This window comes from Epinephelus moara, chromosome 20 (assembly GCF_006386435.1).
Source record: "Epinephelus moara isolate mb chromosome 20, YSFRI_EMoa_1.0, whole genome shotgun sequence".
NCBI classification, from domain to species: domain Eukaryota; kingdom Metazoa; phylum Chordata; class Actinopteri; order Perciformes; family Serranidae; genus Epinephelus; species Epinephelus moara.
In genome coordinates this window covers 27,582,125-27,596,785 of record NC_065525.1, presented here as the reverse complement: position 1 = coordinate 27,596,785, position 14,661 = coordinate 27,582,125, and the positions used below count along the sequence as shown (strand labels likewise).

General features: G+C 42.9%; 1 protein-coding gene across 3 annotated transcripts in view; it reads left to right on the top strand.

The window, feature by feature from the left end:
- syt7a (synaptotagmin VIIa) overlaps positions 1-13,652 on the top strand; it is a 112,324-nt gene extending 98,672 nt beyond the window's left edge. For 2 of the 3 annotated variants that reach the window (XM_050073527.1, XM_050073526.1), the window contains one exon: positions 593-13,652. In XM_050073527.1, the coding sequence (XP_049929484.1) occupies positions 593-697 (105 nt within the window). In that variant the 3' untranslated portion in view covers positions 698-13,652. The remainder of the gene's footprint in view (positions 1-592) is intronic. The other variant, XR_007571839.1, reaches the window with a different exon arrangement.
- Positions 13,653-14,661: the final 1,009 nt, after the last annotated feature.

Below are 14,661 nucleotides of genomic sequence, written 5' to 3'. Positions count from 1 at the left end.
TTGTATTCTCTCAGTCTTTATTTAGATGAAGATTGAACTGTTCTACGTGGATGTGGAAGAATTCATAAGAGTGCGCCAAATCTTTTCCTTGGTTGCTGTGAAACTGCTTTAAAACTGCTCACTAATTTACACCTTATATGTAGTTTGCTGGACCATAAAAAAAAAACAAAGTGTGAAAACTCTGTTTTACAGGAGGTAATGTGCCGGACTATTTCTTGGTTGGGAGCAGTTGCTAGGCAACCAGCGGAGACTCCAGGGAGTTACAGCCAAGAAATAGGCTTCATTGATTAAGGTTGCAACGGCAAAATCGGTTTCAAAATCCATAAGTGATGCAGCCTGTGAGAGACCTGAGACCACTCTTCCTCCTTCATTTCATTACCTTTTCAACTCATCGCTGCTCTCCGGCAGTGCCACTGCTCCAGATGCAAAATATCGCACAATAACATCGTGGCTCTTTCCAAAAAACTGCTGCCGGGTCTGAGTAAAGACAAAACTAAGGCTGACAGAAAAAAAGCCATTTCTTTAACATGAAAAGGGATATAGATTATTTTACAAGTCTACATCATCATCTCTTCTCTTCTCCCTCTCTCAGATCTACCTATCGTGGAAGAGTGGACCAGCGGAGGTGAAGCACTGGAAAGACATGCTCGCTCGGCCGCGTACTAACGTCGCCCAGTGGCACGCTCTCAAGGCCTGATCGCACCGCCCAGCTTCCTCCATGGCCCCCTCCCGTCTCCTACTCCCCCTCCTCCCTCCCCTCCTCCCACTCCCGTCCTTATGCACAAGACTGACTTGCTGCCAGGCTGCGAAACACGGGTACAATTAGCCATCTGCTCTCTTAAACCTTTAAACTCTTTTCTCTTTTATTTCAAAATCTCTATTCCTCTCCGGCTCTTCTCACCTCCTCTCTTCCCGCTCCTTCATACGGCCGTGTCTTAGTTCCTGTGTCTCACCTACTTTGCCAATGGTCCCCCTGTTTCTGACTGTCTGTATGTCTGTCTGTCCTTATGCACTTTGCCTGTGGAGGTCTGATGTTCAGTTTCTTTGTCGACCCCTTGGTTCTGAACTGCACTGCAGCCCCTGACCCATTAATGGTGCCAGTCCCGTGGGATCACAGAGAATCTTAAGTAACGATCTAATCTCATATAATCCTATTGTATGACTATTCCAGGTACACAATACTATACAGTATGTACAATATGTACATATACATATTAATATATTAGGCGAATAGATTGGCAGAACTCCCCCTATACACATGACTAATATACAGTATGTTATTCATAGCCTGTCTGCTGTTTCCCATCTCTCCTGTCTCTTCATTTGTCGCCTTGTCATCTGTCTCAAGTGTACAATATCCTCTCCCCATTTCAGTGCTCCCTCCTTTTACTCAAAAGTGGTTTAATGTTCAGCTCAAGTTGTGGAAAGCAATCAATACTCGGTGTGTGATGAATCCAGCTGAACTCAAGATGGAGTTGTTGATACTGCTGTCTCTTTTCTCCCTCCTCTTTTTTTTTTCTTTTTTCCTCTCTATGCTCTTCTTTATCTCCTTTTTTCCTTATTGTTCCCTCTTTCTCTTCCTCTGGCACAATATTAGTGAATCCAACCCTTTCTGGACCCCCACCCTCTTGTCGTCTGTGTGCTGTGGGTGCTGTGCTGTAGCTCCAACAAAAATAGAGATTAAAAAATAAAAAAATAAACTGAACTTTCCGGAAACTGGGAAAGCGGGAACACAATAAACTTACGAAACGGATCGCTCCTGATTTTTCCAGACAAAAAGCAAGCCCTGACGTGGAGAGAGAAAAAAGAAGATGAAAAAAACCAACAACAACAAATCCCCCGTGATATGATGATGTCATTTTTCACAGCATCACCAACTGAGGAAAACAATTTCAAATCTTCCAATTTTAAGGTGAAAACAGAAGCAAAAAGGTTGCGCTGTTTGTGCACACTTCTGTCTGTTTATTGATGCTATGAATTCTTTTTGCTGCCCTGTGCTGTTGTCTTCTGCTGATGGGGGTCAACCTCCAGTTTTGACTGTATGGTGTACTGCGTTAATGTGTGCCTGCCGCTGAGTGTGTGAGCGTGTGTGTGTGTGTGTGTGTGTGTGTGTGTGTGTGTTCACAGGAGCAACACAATTCAGACTCGGCAGAAATCTTCTTCTCTTTTCTCTTTCTCATCTTGTGCTCTTCTTGCTCTTCTTACTGCCATTGTTTCCCCCGTCCTCCTTTACTGCCCTGCCTTCTGAACGAGGGCTCAGTGAAGTTCTATCTGCACTTTTTGAAAATGTAATAACAATAATAATGATGATGACAGTTTTGATGATGATTATAGTACCGGTGAAAATTAAGGGAGGAGTATCTGAGAGGGTGAGCGGCAGTTGGGGAGAGGAGACGTCTGCTCTATGATTTCAGGGTTTGGAGATGAGGTGGAGGACACAGAGGATGGATGTAGGGCTCTCATCCTCCTCTTTTTGTTCCTCTGTTTTCCTCAGTGTACCTGTGTACAAGTGTGTGCGCGTATGTGTTTGTGTGTCAGCTACCAGACTCCTGGTGGCAGGCTGCTAGTGTCTGAAATGTCAGGTGAGGATGGAGAGATCAGGCTTGTCACACGGAGGCCAGCCAACACAGTGGTGCTGTTACACAATGTGTTGAACAACAGGGAGCATGGTCAGAGCTCTAACCAAGAGTGTGGATGCTCCTGCATGAGTCTATGATGCTCAATAATTGGTGTATATACATCAGACCGGCAATACAGCAAAATGTCAAGGCTGTGCTCCCTATTTGGGAGATAGAAAGCCGCAGATCCTGTAGATGTCAAAGCAATTTGACGTGTGTTTTATTATGACTCAGACACGCCTGTATGCATTTATTTCTTGTTAGACAAACGCTTGTTTTGTAGACATATCTAATAATTGTTTTGCGACCGAGCCTGAACCTGAGCTTTCTCAGAATCTTAATAAATTCAGGTTGATCACTGTCATGCCCCTTCAGCCTTCCCCCATCAAAGTAGATATATAACCAAACACAGTGGATGAATATTGCTTCAGGGGTGGAGGAGGATTGCATCTGTTTGTCCTACAAAGACAACTGACAGCAGCAGAGAGGAGAACAGTGATAGCAGCAAAATGTTTGGCTAATCGTGGCAAAATCTGGTTGGATTAACATAGGTTGACGCCCATAGTCTGTTGATTTGTTAGAGGCTAGAGAGGAGCAGAGAGAATTGTGAATAATACAAGAGCGTAAGGAGAGTCTTCCTGGCTGAACATTCGCTAAACCTAATTAGATTGAATCACTAGGTATTATTACTAAAGTCAATGCTATCACAGAAGTGTTTTCTGTGATGGCATTGACTGTATAAAATATTGGACTTAAGTACAGTGATGTCACCCACTGGCTTGTGGAGTTGTTTTGAAGCCTCGAGATTGGCATTTTGTTCATCGCCATCTTGTTTTTTTGGAGCCAGAAGTAACCATATTTGGTGACAGGCTGGAGCTGTGGAGGAGCGAGGGGAGGATCTGACTGAGAAGCCGAGGAAACTATCAGCAGAAAGTTTGTCACTCAAAGCGGCCCACCTTTATGATGTGTAACTTTAAGCATTAATAAAATGTAAACTGGTGACTTGTATAGAAATTCGGTCCCTGTACAGTTGCGATGAACAGGGAAATTAGCTAAAAAGACCAAAACCAGGCTGTAAATGTTTATGTCTGCTGTAAAGTTGGAGGTCTGCAGGGATTGAATGGCTTCTGGAGCCAGCCTCAAGCAGCCGTTCAAAGAACTGCAGTTTGTGGCTTCACTTTTTAGCCCTGGAGGTTAGTTAACAGTTAGTCAACAGTTTGATCCAGGCTGAGATTTAGTTGGAGACCATACTGTATGACTGTATTGCAGTAGCCTCCCATTCCAGCTTACATTACCTATCCATCAGTAGTAACTGTCCCTAACAAGCATTATTTAGCGGTTTACCACACTGACAATATTCAAGAGTCTTATTGTTCCTCCGATCTCAGCGTAAACATCTTGGTTAACTCTTTATACAACAGCTAATCCGCATTTCCTGTTTCTTTATGACAGCATTTCTTTCCTCCAAAAGTGGACACCGAGTTGGTGATGATGTGGTGTCGCTGTTTTATCAAAATGCGCTCCCCCTTCAAAAAGTGTTTCACTTCTGTTAATGCGTAGCACCCCACTTGGTGGTTAAGGTTAGAGCAAAGGGTTTGGTTCAGGCTTAGTTTAGGGGAAGACACATATCCCGAGTAAACAGTCTTTGAAACAATACCTGTCTGGTCTCGAGCTTAGAGCCAAAGCCCGAGCTGCTATCTTCTATCTTTTTTATGACTTGGCAGGGAAATGATTCAGAGATCCGTGTTTTTAGATTTATTGTCAATGTAACCAGCTACACAGCTGCTCTTCGGCTTTCTTTATTAATTCAAACCGGTTTGTTTAAAGTAGAGATTTTGAGACATGTTTTAACTGCCTTTATGTATGCTGTTGCTGTCTATGCAGAACGCTGGATTGTTTTCCCCTAAAAGGAGCGTGGTGATGAGAGCCTCTGGATGATGTATTGCCGATTTGATGTATCTGGAAACAGTGAGACAGGTGTGCAAGAAAAATGAGATAACGAGGCTGTCTTTAAGTTTCTGTCATTGTTCACAGAAACTATAAACGACGGTGTATCACAGACAGTTGTTGTGATATTAGATGATGGTCCGATCTGCTGCTGTGCGATACTGTAGAACCAGATTAGACGTCTCTTCCCTGAGTGCTTGAGAGCACCACAGAGTGTACCGGTAGATGCTCTGCTTGTCGGGCACATTCAGCTCAGCTCGATGTTTCTGTAACGTAAATAAAACAAAGCAGCAACATGAATACTTCAGCCATTAAGAGCTGCTCACACAGACGTCTACTCTTCCATAGTGTACACTCGACGGTAACAGTCTGTCTGTCTGTCTGTGTTTTCACATTCATGAAGTCCTCTGAAGCATAATCCTGTCAGCTATTCTGGATATGTTGTTAACTGGGGCGGCTTAGTTTTTATGTCTAAATGAGCATCCACCTTTCAATCATCGCTCGTGTTAGACTGACTTAGCAAGCAAATATAATCAGTTGTTTGTTTTGGAGTTGAGGCATCACTGCTTCCTTTGTAGTTCCTGCTAACTCTGGCCCCATTAAAATCCTTTCTTAAAACAGTGAGAGCCCTGCCATGGGTTTTATTTTCTCTTAGTATCTTGTGCTTTTGTGCTTGTTTTGATATGTCATAACAATAACCTGATCACCAGGAGAGAGATTGTGTAACTGTAGTCTAACGTGCACCAGGTTCGTCCTGGTCTTTTGTTTCTATAAGCCGGTCCGGGCAGCACACTGTGTGCTGTGAGTGTGTTCTGGACAGTGTGTCTTGTGAGACTCAGTGCTGGCTGCTGCGATGCACTGATCCAGTCCAGCACCCTTCAGAACAATTGGCCAGCCGTGGAACAGGGCCCACTGTTTTGACAGCCACTGCCTGCAGTGTCACAGCACATTACACTCCCATTAGGTGGTCAGAAAGGAGCAATATCTGTTTTCTTGGACCTGTGGGACTCACTATTTGCGAAGGTAATACTGGCCAAGAATAAAACCAAAACTATGGAGCGCTCTCATTAGTAAGCACGAAGAGGATGATGGACAGGGATAAAGGCTCGTCAGTCAAAACGAGGGAAATAATCAGTAGGCTGTGCGAAGCTGTGAAAACCAAACGTGGTTTGAATGTGCAGGTGTGCAGGTGATGAGTCAACACAATACCTCTGCTATTTCCTTTCACCAAGATTACAAGTAGCTGTGATAAATTGCCATGCTACGAGGCTTTACAAAGCTTAGTCATCAGTGACCCTGTAAACTGGGGGATATGGCTTTATTTTTAGTAACATGAGGCACAGTGTGATGTCGCTGATCCTCGAAGGTAGACTGGAGGGCTGCAGGATTTTACCGAGTGCTTCGGAGTACAGACTTCTTGCTCGATAGTTCTACTTTTAAAAAGTTAAATAGGACGGTCATCAAGTAATTAGCCTGTGACTGGACAAAGACAAGAGGTTACTGAGCTAAATGGAACAGTGAAATGCTAGAAAATGTGTTTCTTTGTCATTTTATTACCCATTGTGTTTAGCTGACATTGGCCTCACCCAGACCCCAATGCTGTGTATGTAAAAAGACTAATAACGGCAAAATTAACCATTTGTTCTCCTTTAAAGTGGCTAATTTATCTTTTAACAATACCAATGTATCAAATGACAATGGACGAATGTGAAAGTGGTCACACACACATAGAGAATTCAGCTGAATCTGCAGCTCTCCTCGGCTTTACAGAGCTTTTTAGTGAGTTTCAGCTCATTGTTTAGCTATCCGGCTCACAGCTTCATTGTCTTGGCTCACTCTCACCGCTCTTATAACTTTATTTTCAGTGGCTTCAGGCAGCTGATTTAAGTGGAAAAGCTCTAAAGACCCACCGCGCACTACCTGCTCAGCAGCAAACAGCAGACAGACACAGTTAGTGTCTAGCTGGTGAACATAGTGGAGCATTTAGCAGCTAAAGAGCCAGATATTTCCCTCAGGAGCTGGTAGAGACCAAAAACAGATAAAAGAGAGTGAATATTGGACTCACATTCATCGGGTGGACAGAAACGTAACTCCAAATGAATGACATCTACTTTCATAACTGCAACTGTTTGCTGACAAGTTTGTCATATCAAAAATGAAAATGTGATGATATGTCAGTTAGGCTTGGGCAGTATTGAGGTATTATGGTATACCAGGATATAAGTATAACCCCCAAGATATGATTTTCAATACCGTCAAAAGTTCAGATGTTCAGATGGCGAATGTAAGTGTTGGGGAGAACGTTACAGGACTAGTGAAAAAGAAAAATGCCTCTGCCTCTGTTTGGGAGTGTTGCCTCGTGTAACTTTATCTTGAGATGACTTCTTCCCACTACAAAATGATTTTATTAAACACATCATCTTTGTTCAATCCACAGATGTATCAGTATCTGCCACAGCAACAAGTTCCATCGGGTCCTCCAGCAAAAAGGGTGCTTATTTCCTATGTATTCATTTTTTGGTGGGCTGTAGTATTCAAACCCAACATGACTTGTTGTTATAGACTGATGGCAAGAAGCACAGCATTGTGGGCTAGATTTTGACATATAACATACACGCTACAATGACTTTTGTCACAAGTAGCTCAGCTTTTACTTTTTTTTTTGTTTACACAAATACCATCATATATCATATAAACTGGTGAAATATCAGGAAGGTAGGAAGGTATGAAAATACAGATAGCGCCCAAGCCTAATTGTAGGTGATGTGTAACTTAATTATTGCAATTTTAAATGTTATTCTTGTCTTCTAGCTTTATTAAAACCTAATATTTAGATAAGTATTTAAGTGCTAACCCTTCACTTTGCCATAAACTGCATATTTGATAAAAGGTAAAAAAAAAAAAACCTCAGTCATTTCCATAAAATTAGGAGAAGTCACAAAGTATCAAGCTGATAAAATAATGTTAAGAAAGTTTTTAGGGTGAAAGGAAGAACTGGCGACTTGTTCTGTTGCCTCTAAAAAGTAGCAAAAACAAAGTCCTCTGGTGTGACTGTATTATTGCCTTTACGCTCATAAAATTCAGTTTCTGAAGTTATTTACTTTTGGAAACTGCTTGTATCACAGTGGCGTATGATTCATCACAGAGTCTCCAGAAAGTTGTACTTTCCACAAAATAACCAGAAGTCTCAAACAGAATGTTCTCTCATCCCCGGCAGTCAAACAGCAGCACCATTAAAATGGATAGTGAGCTCAGAGCCAAACAGTATAAAGGAGAAAGCCATTTCCAAATCCCACTTTTATTATACTGCCACCTGTCTCACACCTCTAAACGTATTGCGTTGTGTTGGCACCAACACTGTCAGCAATGACCTTCAACAATCCTGAGCTCATGAATACAGCATGGCAGCATTGCAGATGCTACCAGTCAAGACTTTTCCTTTCAGACTAACTCCACTCTGTGTACCTGCTCTCCTTGTGTTCAGCCTCCGCTCTGTCTTTCATCAGTGTTTCATTCCCTGGCGAAGCCAACTGGTCGGTGCAGGTGTGGATAATTACTGGTTGATTACTGAGGTTTAATTCAAGGAGACAGGCACAGCCAACACTGCCCACAACTTTGCCACTGAATAAAGGCTCTTAAAATTGACTTTTCAGTTATGTAAATGACATTTTTATTCAGTTTATTAGATTTCTCTCTTGTTAGCGTTCAATCTGTGGGGTTTTGGAACGCTTTCTGATCACTATTTCCAAGTTTTCTGCAAATGTATTCAATTTTAAGCACAGACAGTTTGTCACAGCCATGTTAAACATTATGCCTGTTAAACACAACCCAATCGCCAGTAAAAATATCGACATTGTACATTTCTGCACACCATGGATATGTTACATTTGCATGTTATTGAGCAGCAGATACTTTAAAACTTTGAGTTTCACCAGTGCTGTGGTTAAGGTGTGTTTAGGTTTAGGCACAAAAACACTTGGTTATGGTTAAGACAAGATCATGTTTTGCTTAAAATACCTGGTTTTGGGGGCACAATCCTGGCAGGAATAGCAGGGACATCTCTGTAAATAACATCCACTTTTCTTGCCACTATCCCGGCTTTTTAGGCGCTATCCCTGCTTGAAAAACAGCGACGTTTAAGTAAAAAGCAACCACTGTTCGTGCCACTATCCCCACTTAAAAAGCAGCAATGTCTCTGTAAAAAACAACCACTTTAATGCCACTATCCCAGCAGGAAATGCAGCGTTGATTAAGTAAAAAAACAACCACTTTTCATTTCACTATCCAGGTCGAAAACACAACAATGTCTCTGGAAAAACAGCGTTGGTTGGCCACAAAACATCCACGTTAGTTGCCTAAAAAGCCGCTGGAAACACAGCAGTACCTCCCTAAATAACAACTGGTTTTGTTGTCTGTTGGTCTCAAACAGGGGTCTGCAGCTGGGCAGGTGTCTCGCCTAGGCAATACGCCATCCACCATCCCCCCTAAAGTCAGCTCATACACGACATCACTTTAGAAGCACTGATATGATACATATGAAACATACAAATGTAATCGTGGTTCGCAGAACCATACATTTCTTCTGCAAGACATCAGCATGCAGCCATTACCACTGTTAGCATGCTGACATTAGCATTTCACAGAGCTGTTAGCACGACTGTAGACAGCTGGATATAGTGAGGAAGAAGATTCATCTCCATCTTCACTCAGATATTTATTCAAGGGATGGGTGTGTCCACCCCAAATTTATCATTGTCACCTGCAGCCTCTTGTCTCTGTTTGCTTTCTAAATAACTGAAAGCTTTATTGGCTGAAGGGGTCACACCTGTTTGCCAAGGGATTAGCAAGATATTATTCTGAGCCTGGTGATATTGTTTGTCCTTGTCATACTCTCAGCCCGTTCCTTATTCCACGACACTAGTTTTCCTTGATGGATATGGCTTTCTTAAGATGAGCGTCAATGACTCACTGAATTGGAAAGGTGCCTGCTTTGCTGTAGTTTGTGCGATATTAAATTAAGGCTACACTGTGCTTTATGTCTTGGAGAACTTTAGGTGTGTGTGTGTGTGGGTTAAAATCAGGCTGTAGTAATCTCATCCTGGAGGGATTGCAGTTGATGTTTTATTCTGCTGAATCATATTATGACAGCTGAGTCAGCCCAGAAGTCTTCTGGGTCACCTTTGTCATTTGTCCAGTCAGTGTGTGAGTGTGTGTGTGAGTGTGCGAGTCTCGCCCTGCGCAGACAGACCTCGCCTCCCCTTACTCACCCTTTCAATTGTTTTAAGCATCTGGTGAAAACCAATGTGACTTCTCCCAATCAGGGTTCAAGTAAGCATTATTTGAATGGTAACAAACACGAATATGAAAAACAATAATGAGTAATAATATGTTTTTTTCTTTCTGTTCACATTTGACTGTTGGTCAGTGTGTATGTATGTGTGTGCTTGGTGTTCTTGTGTTTGGTTTCTTTCTTTATAAAAACGTGATAAGAAAATCCTTCTGTTTTTGAAAACTTTATGTAAATATCGTTGGTGAAAATTAACATTTGTTGTACGCTGAGTTTTCATTTGTCACTTGAACTGATGAAGAAAACAATGATATTGATGAATAACAGTGGTGATGTTGATGATGCTGAAGCTGATTATACCTGCCCTTCTTGAATAAGGGCTTTTGATGTCCGCTGTATTTTTGTTGGAGGTGTCGTGAGGTCGGGGCAAGAGAAACAAAAGGATGGAGTGATACCCGACACATCCCAGGCCCGCTGTAGCAACACTGCCACATACCTTTTTACCCCCTTTCTCATTTTCAGGAAACAGAAACTGTAGTCTGTGTTATTTACGCCGAAAAAAACATCTTTGTATTTTTATTACAAACATCAAAAATGGAGCGCTCCTTGGCTGCGTGAGGAGGCTGTTCACCTCCCTGTGGAGTCAGTCTGCCCCGGTCGCTTGGCATCACATCTCGCCCTGTCTGCTTATAGGCTTGGGGATTTACTGTAATGCCATTGTGTTAGACAGGATTGGCCCTGTACTGACACTGATGATGCCTTCCTCATTGAATTTGGAGTCATTATTGCTCTGCTGGAGGCCATACATGGGGATGGGCATGTATGGGAGAGGGAATAGACTCCAAGTGGAAGGACGTACATCAGCCGTCTGACCCTGTAAAGACAATTTGCATGCTTGTGATTCAGCCTCTTATTTTGGGGTTAGACTCATGATTAAGCACAACTGACTGCCGTGAACTCTCCACATAATATGCTCGTCTCCTGCTTAGTCAGATATTTGTAAGAACGCTCAAACTCCAGCAAGAGAAACCTCGGATTAGCGCTATAAACTGCCATACGGCAGACGTAGTGGAAATAAGGGTCTTTAATAATTAAAAATAAATGAGGGAGATTGATCTTTCCAAATGTCCAAAATGTGCCCTGTGCCTTCTCTGTGCCCACTGCTGCATCTAAAAAAATGAAAAATGCCCAGGGCTGTCATCCAGTTATTTTCACTGCAGGTGTCTGTACGCCTACTTCCCTATTTTCCATATGCCACAGCCTTATGAATCTGGCAGGGCCTGCGTACAGTGCAGGGACGGAGCTTATCAGTTTGGTATTACTTTTAGGACTGTCTCCGCCACAGATGTGATATGGTACAGCAGATACTCCCAGCAGCTGTCTGCAGGAAGGACAGGGGATACAGTCCTGCCTTCATTTGTAATACCATCCTTTAGAGGGAGTCCCACGGGGAGTTGGAAAACACACACACACACACACACACACACACACACACACACACACACACAATCTGTCGTGTCTCGATGCACTGAAAATAAAATTCCCTTAAATCCAGATCCCTTAATAAACCTGTGTTTTTCCTTTCTCGCTGGTTGTAAATAGACTTTGTGATTCGGTTAGAGTGGCCTCTAACTCCTGCCATAACGTGGACATTTTTAATCAGGTAGATTATAAGCAATACACCTAATTAATCTTAACGCCATAAACCGAAATGCTACGTACCAAGTCTGATGGTGACTCCTTTTGCGTTGAGGGTGATGTCGCGGGTAACACTCCCTGTTTCTTCACCTCCTTTCTCAACTTGCCATGGCCCACCTCTTCAACAAAGAGTGCTCTAACTTAAAACACACAATTGTGATGTGTACAATCTAATTTAATGTATTTATTTATGTATTTTTGCCAACTTTGTATAGTGTATAAATATCTATAAATATATGAAAAATGACAGTACTGTATAGATTTTAGCTGCCTGGTAAGGTTAATAGTATATACTTGGTAGACTAAAAGAAAAAGCGTAGAGCTGTTCAAAAGCCAGTCATTGAGAAAATGCTTTCTGTAAAACCTGGTGCCACTGGCTCTTTTTATATCCTAGGTTTCGTTTCTGGTTTATTTTTTTATTATTGCCAGTGGGATCCAAAGTGTGTGTTGTTTCTTCTTTTTTCGTCCGTTCGTTTGTTAATGGGTTCGTTTTGTTGTTTTTTTTATTTCCTTGACGAGACACAGCGAGGTTCTGGCAGCCAGGAGAGTGCAGTGGAACGCAGACTGGGACCCTGTGCAGTAGTGTATGTGTGCGTGTGCGTGCGTGTGTGTGTTTTAGGTGTGCGTCCGTCCATGGTAGTGCTAGTGCTCTCTGTGCAGTGCCTCCCTCCTCCCTCCCTCTCTGATGTAGTTTGTCATGTGACGCAGTGTGTGTTAAGGTGCAGGATGACTGTTGGCTGAAGCTGGCAGATGCCCTCTCTTCCTCGTTCCTCTCTCTGTGTGTCTCCTCATGTCCGCTCTGCTTCTTCATTACGCTTCATCTTAATCCTCCACCAAGTATAGATTTCCACTTCCTCTGCTCAATTGCTCATTTACTCTCCCATTCAGCTGGTAATGCATACACCACCAGAGTCTAATTTCCCAGTAATCCATGCTTCCTCATCTATCTGCGATTCTTTGTCCATTAGCAGCTCCCATCCGTCACCCTCCACATCACCTTGTTTTTCCTGCAGAGCTCTGTGGACCAGAGAATGATTTAGCACAAAAAAAGAGAGCATCCTCATCCCACATCGCACCTTCGTGTTTCTTCTTTTCCTCACGGTGTTGTACTTTTAGCCTCCTCTCTGAGGAGAGGGGCAGCTGCCGGCTCAGCACGCAGAAACACAAAGCAGCCATATTCAGATGTCAAGCACAGACCTGTGACTCAAATCTATGTTGTGGTGGCGCCACCGCCGCCCCGTTTGTAGCAAAGAGAAAGAGAATAGCCTTAAAGATTGGACCAACTACACAAAAAAAGAGTAGTGGGATATGTGCATTTATAGTGGACTATTATTACCTTCCCTTTCCCACGCCAGATTTATTACTCAGTATTCTGATGTGTTGCTTGGTTGCTCTGTACATATCTGTGTAGTACTTCTGTTGATGTCCCTGTGTTAGGATATAGTAACGGGTTCTTACTGGGCGACCTCGGCAGACGTCCTCTCCCTCCTGTCTCGTCTCATTTCCTCAAAAACTTCAAACATTCCATCTAAATCTCAAGTGAGAAACATTTTAAAGATGATTAGATTATCATGCAGGCTGGGAGTGACACAGCAGAGGGACCGAACCACAGACATTTCCACTGGAGCCATGATAATAACCAAGACGTCTTGTCTGTGCTCCTGTGTCTCTGAGAACTGGCGGCACGCTCAGCATAAAGACCGGCACACTCGCCTCTCTGCTCCTCTGAAAACCTGCTTTCACGCCAACCTCACCGGGCTCTGAGAGGTCAGTGGGTCACCGACTGGTTTGAGGAGCCGCTGATCTCCAGAGGGAGTCAGTAGGGTGAGGCAGGTGAGGAGGTGGGAGAGCCCTGGGAGGCAGCAGAGAGGCCCGTCCCTGCGGTCACATCGTGGGTCAGAAGGGAAGGGAGCAAGGGCGTCTCAAGGTCACACCCAGTAGCACTTTGGTTTTGCGTTCCATGTTTTTTTAGCCTCTCCTGTTTTTTGGCCGAGCGGACTGTGATCTTAATGGTTGATTTTCTCGTTCTCCTCCACCCATCAGTGTTACAGAGTGTGTTGGGTGGATGGAGCCATGGAGCTGAGCTCTGGTTTTGTTCCATATTAAAGAATCATTTTTACTACACCTGTGTGCAGAGATTCAATGGTCTTTCTTCCTGTGTTTTGTTTCTTTCAAGGTTATTTGAGGAGTGATAGCCAGTGACGGTGGAGATGCACTAAATGGCAAAAAGTATGTGGACACTCAAACATTACACCCAGCACAATGCTGCCATAGCTGAGTCCCTTTGAGTCATGTAGGTGTCATGACTCTAGGAGCGACACCACCTTGGTCCAGACTGAATTATGTCAACAACTATTGGATAGATGAAATTTTGGACAGTCATGATCCCCAGAGGATGTATCATTTTTTAACCTTCATTTAAAGGTATATTATGTAGTATTTATTGGCATCTACTTGTGAGGTTGCAGAACTGAATCCTCTAGAATACAGTGGTCGATGCAAAAACTCAAATGGACCTTTTTCATCACTGACATTTTGACTTGTCATTGTGGGGAAAAAGCACAGGTGAAAGTGATAAAGCCATCATTAATGTTATTGAATACAGCTGTGCTCTCCTACTATGACACGTCAAATTGTCTGCTGTGGAAAAGGTCTGTCAAAACATCACTGTGTGGAAGTACAGCCTCGCAGAGCTGCTCTTAGACTCTTTGTGTTGTTAAAGACAGACAATATTACACAACAATCCCCCCCCACCCTCCACACCAGTCCGTATTAATTGGCCTTTGTAGATCAACTGATAAAGAAAAGGAAATTAAGAGGATAATAATAGAAAAAATCATAAATAAATAACATTAAATCAAAATGAAAGAAGAAAGAAAAATATAGCAATAAATAGCCTATAAGGACTATGATGATATAATATATTTGGGTTTTGTGATGCTGGTAGAACAAAAAACACAAAGATTTAAGTCAGGCTGCACAAAAAATCCTTGCTAACATCTGGCTTTTTTATACAATTGGAAAGGTTTTAATTGGCATACACTCCTGGGCAGGGGCGGAAATCCCGGGGGGGGGACGGGGGGACATGACCCCCCCTCCAGCACAATTAAT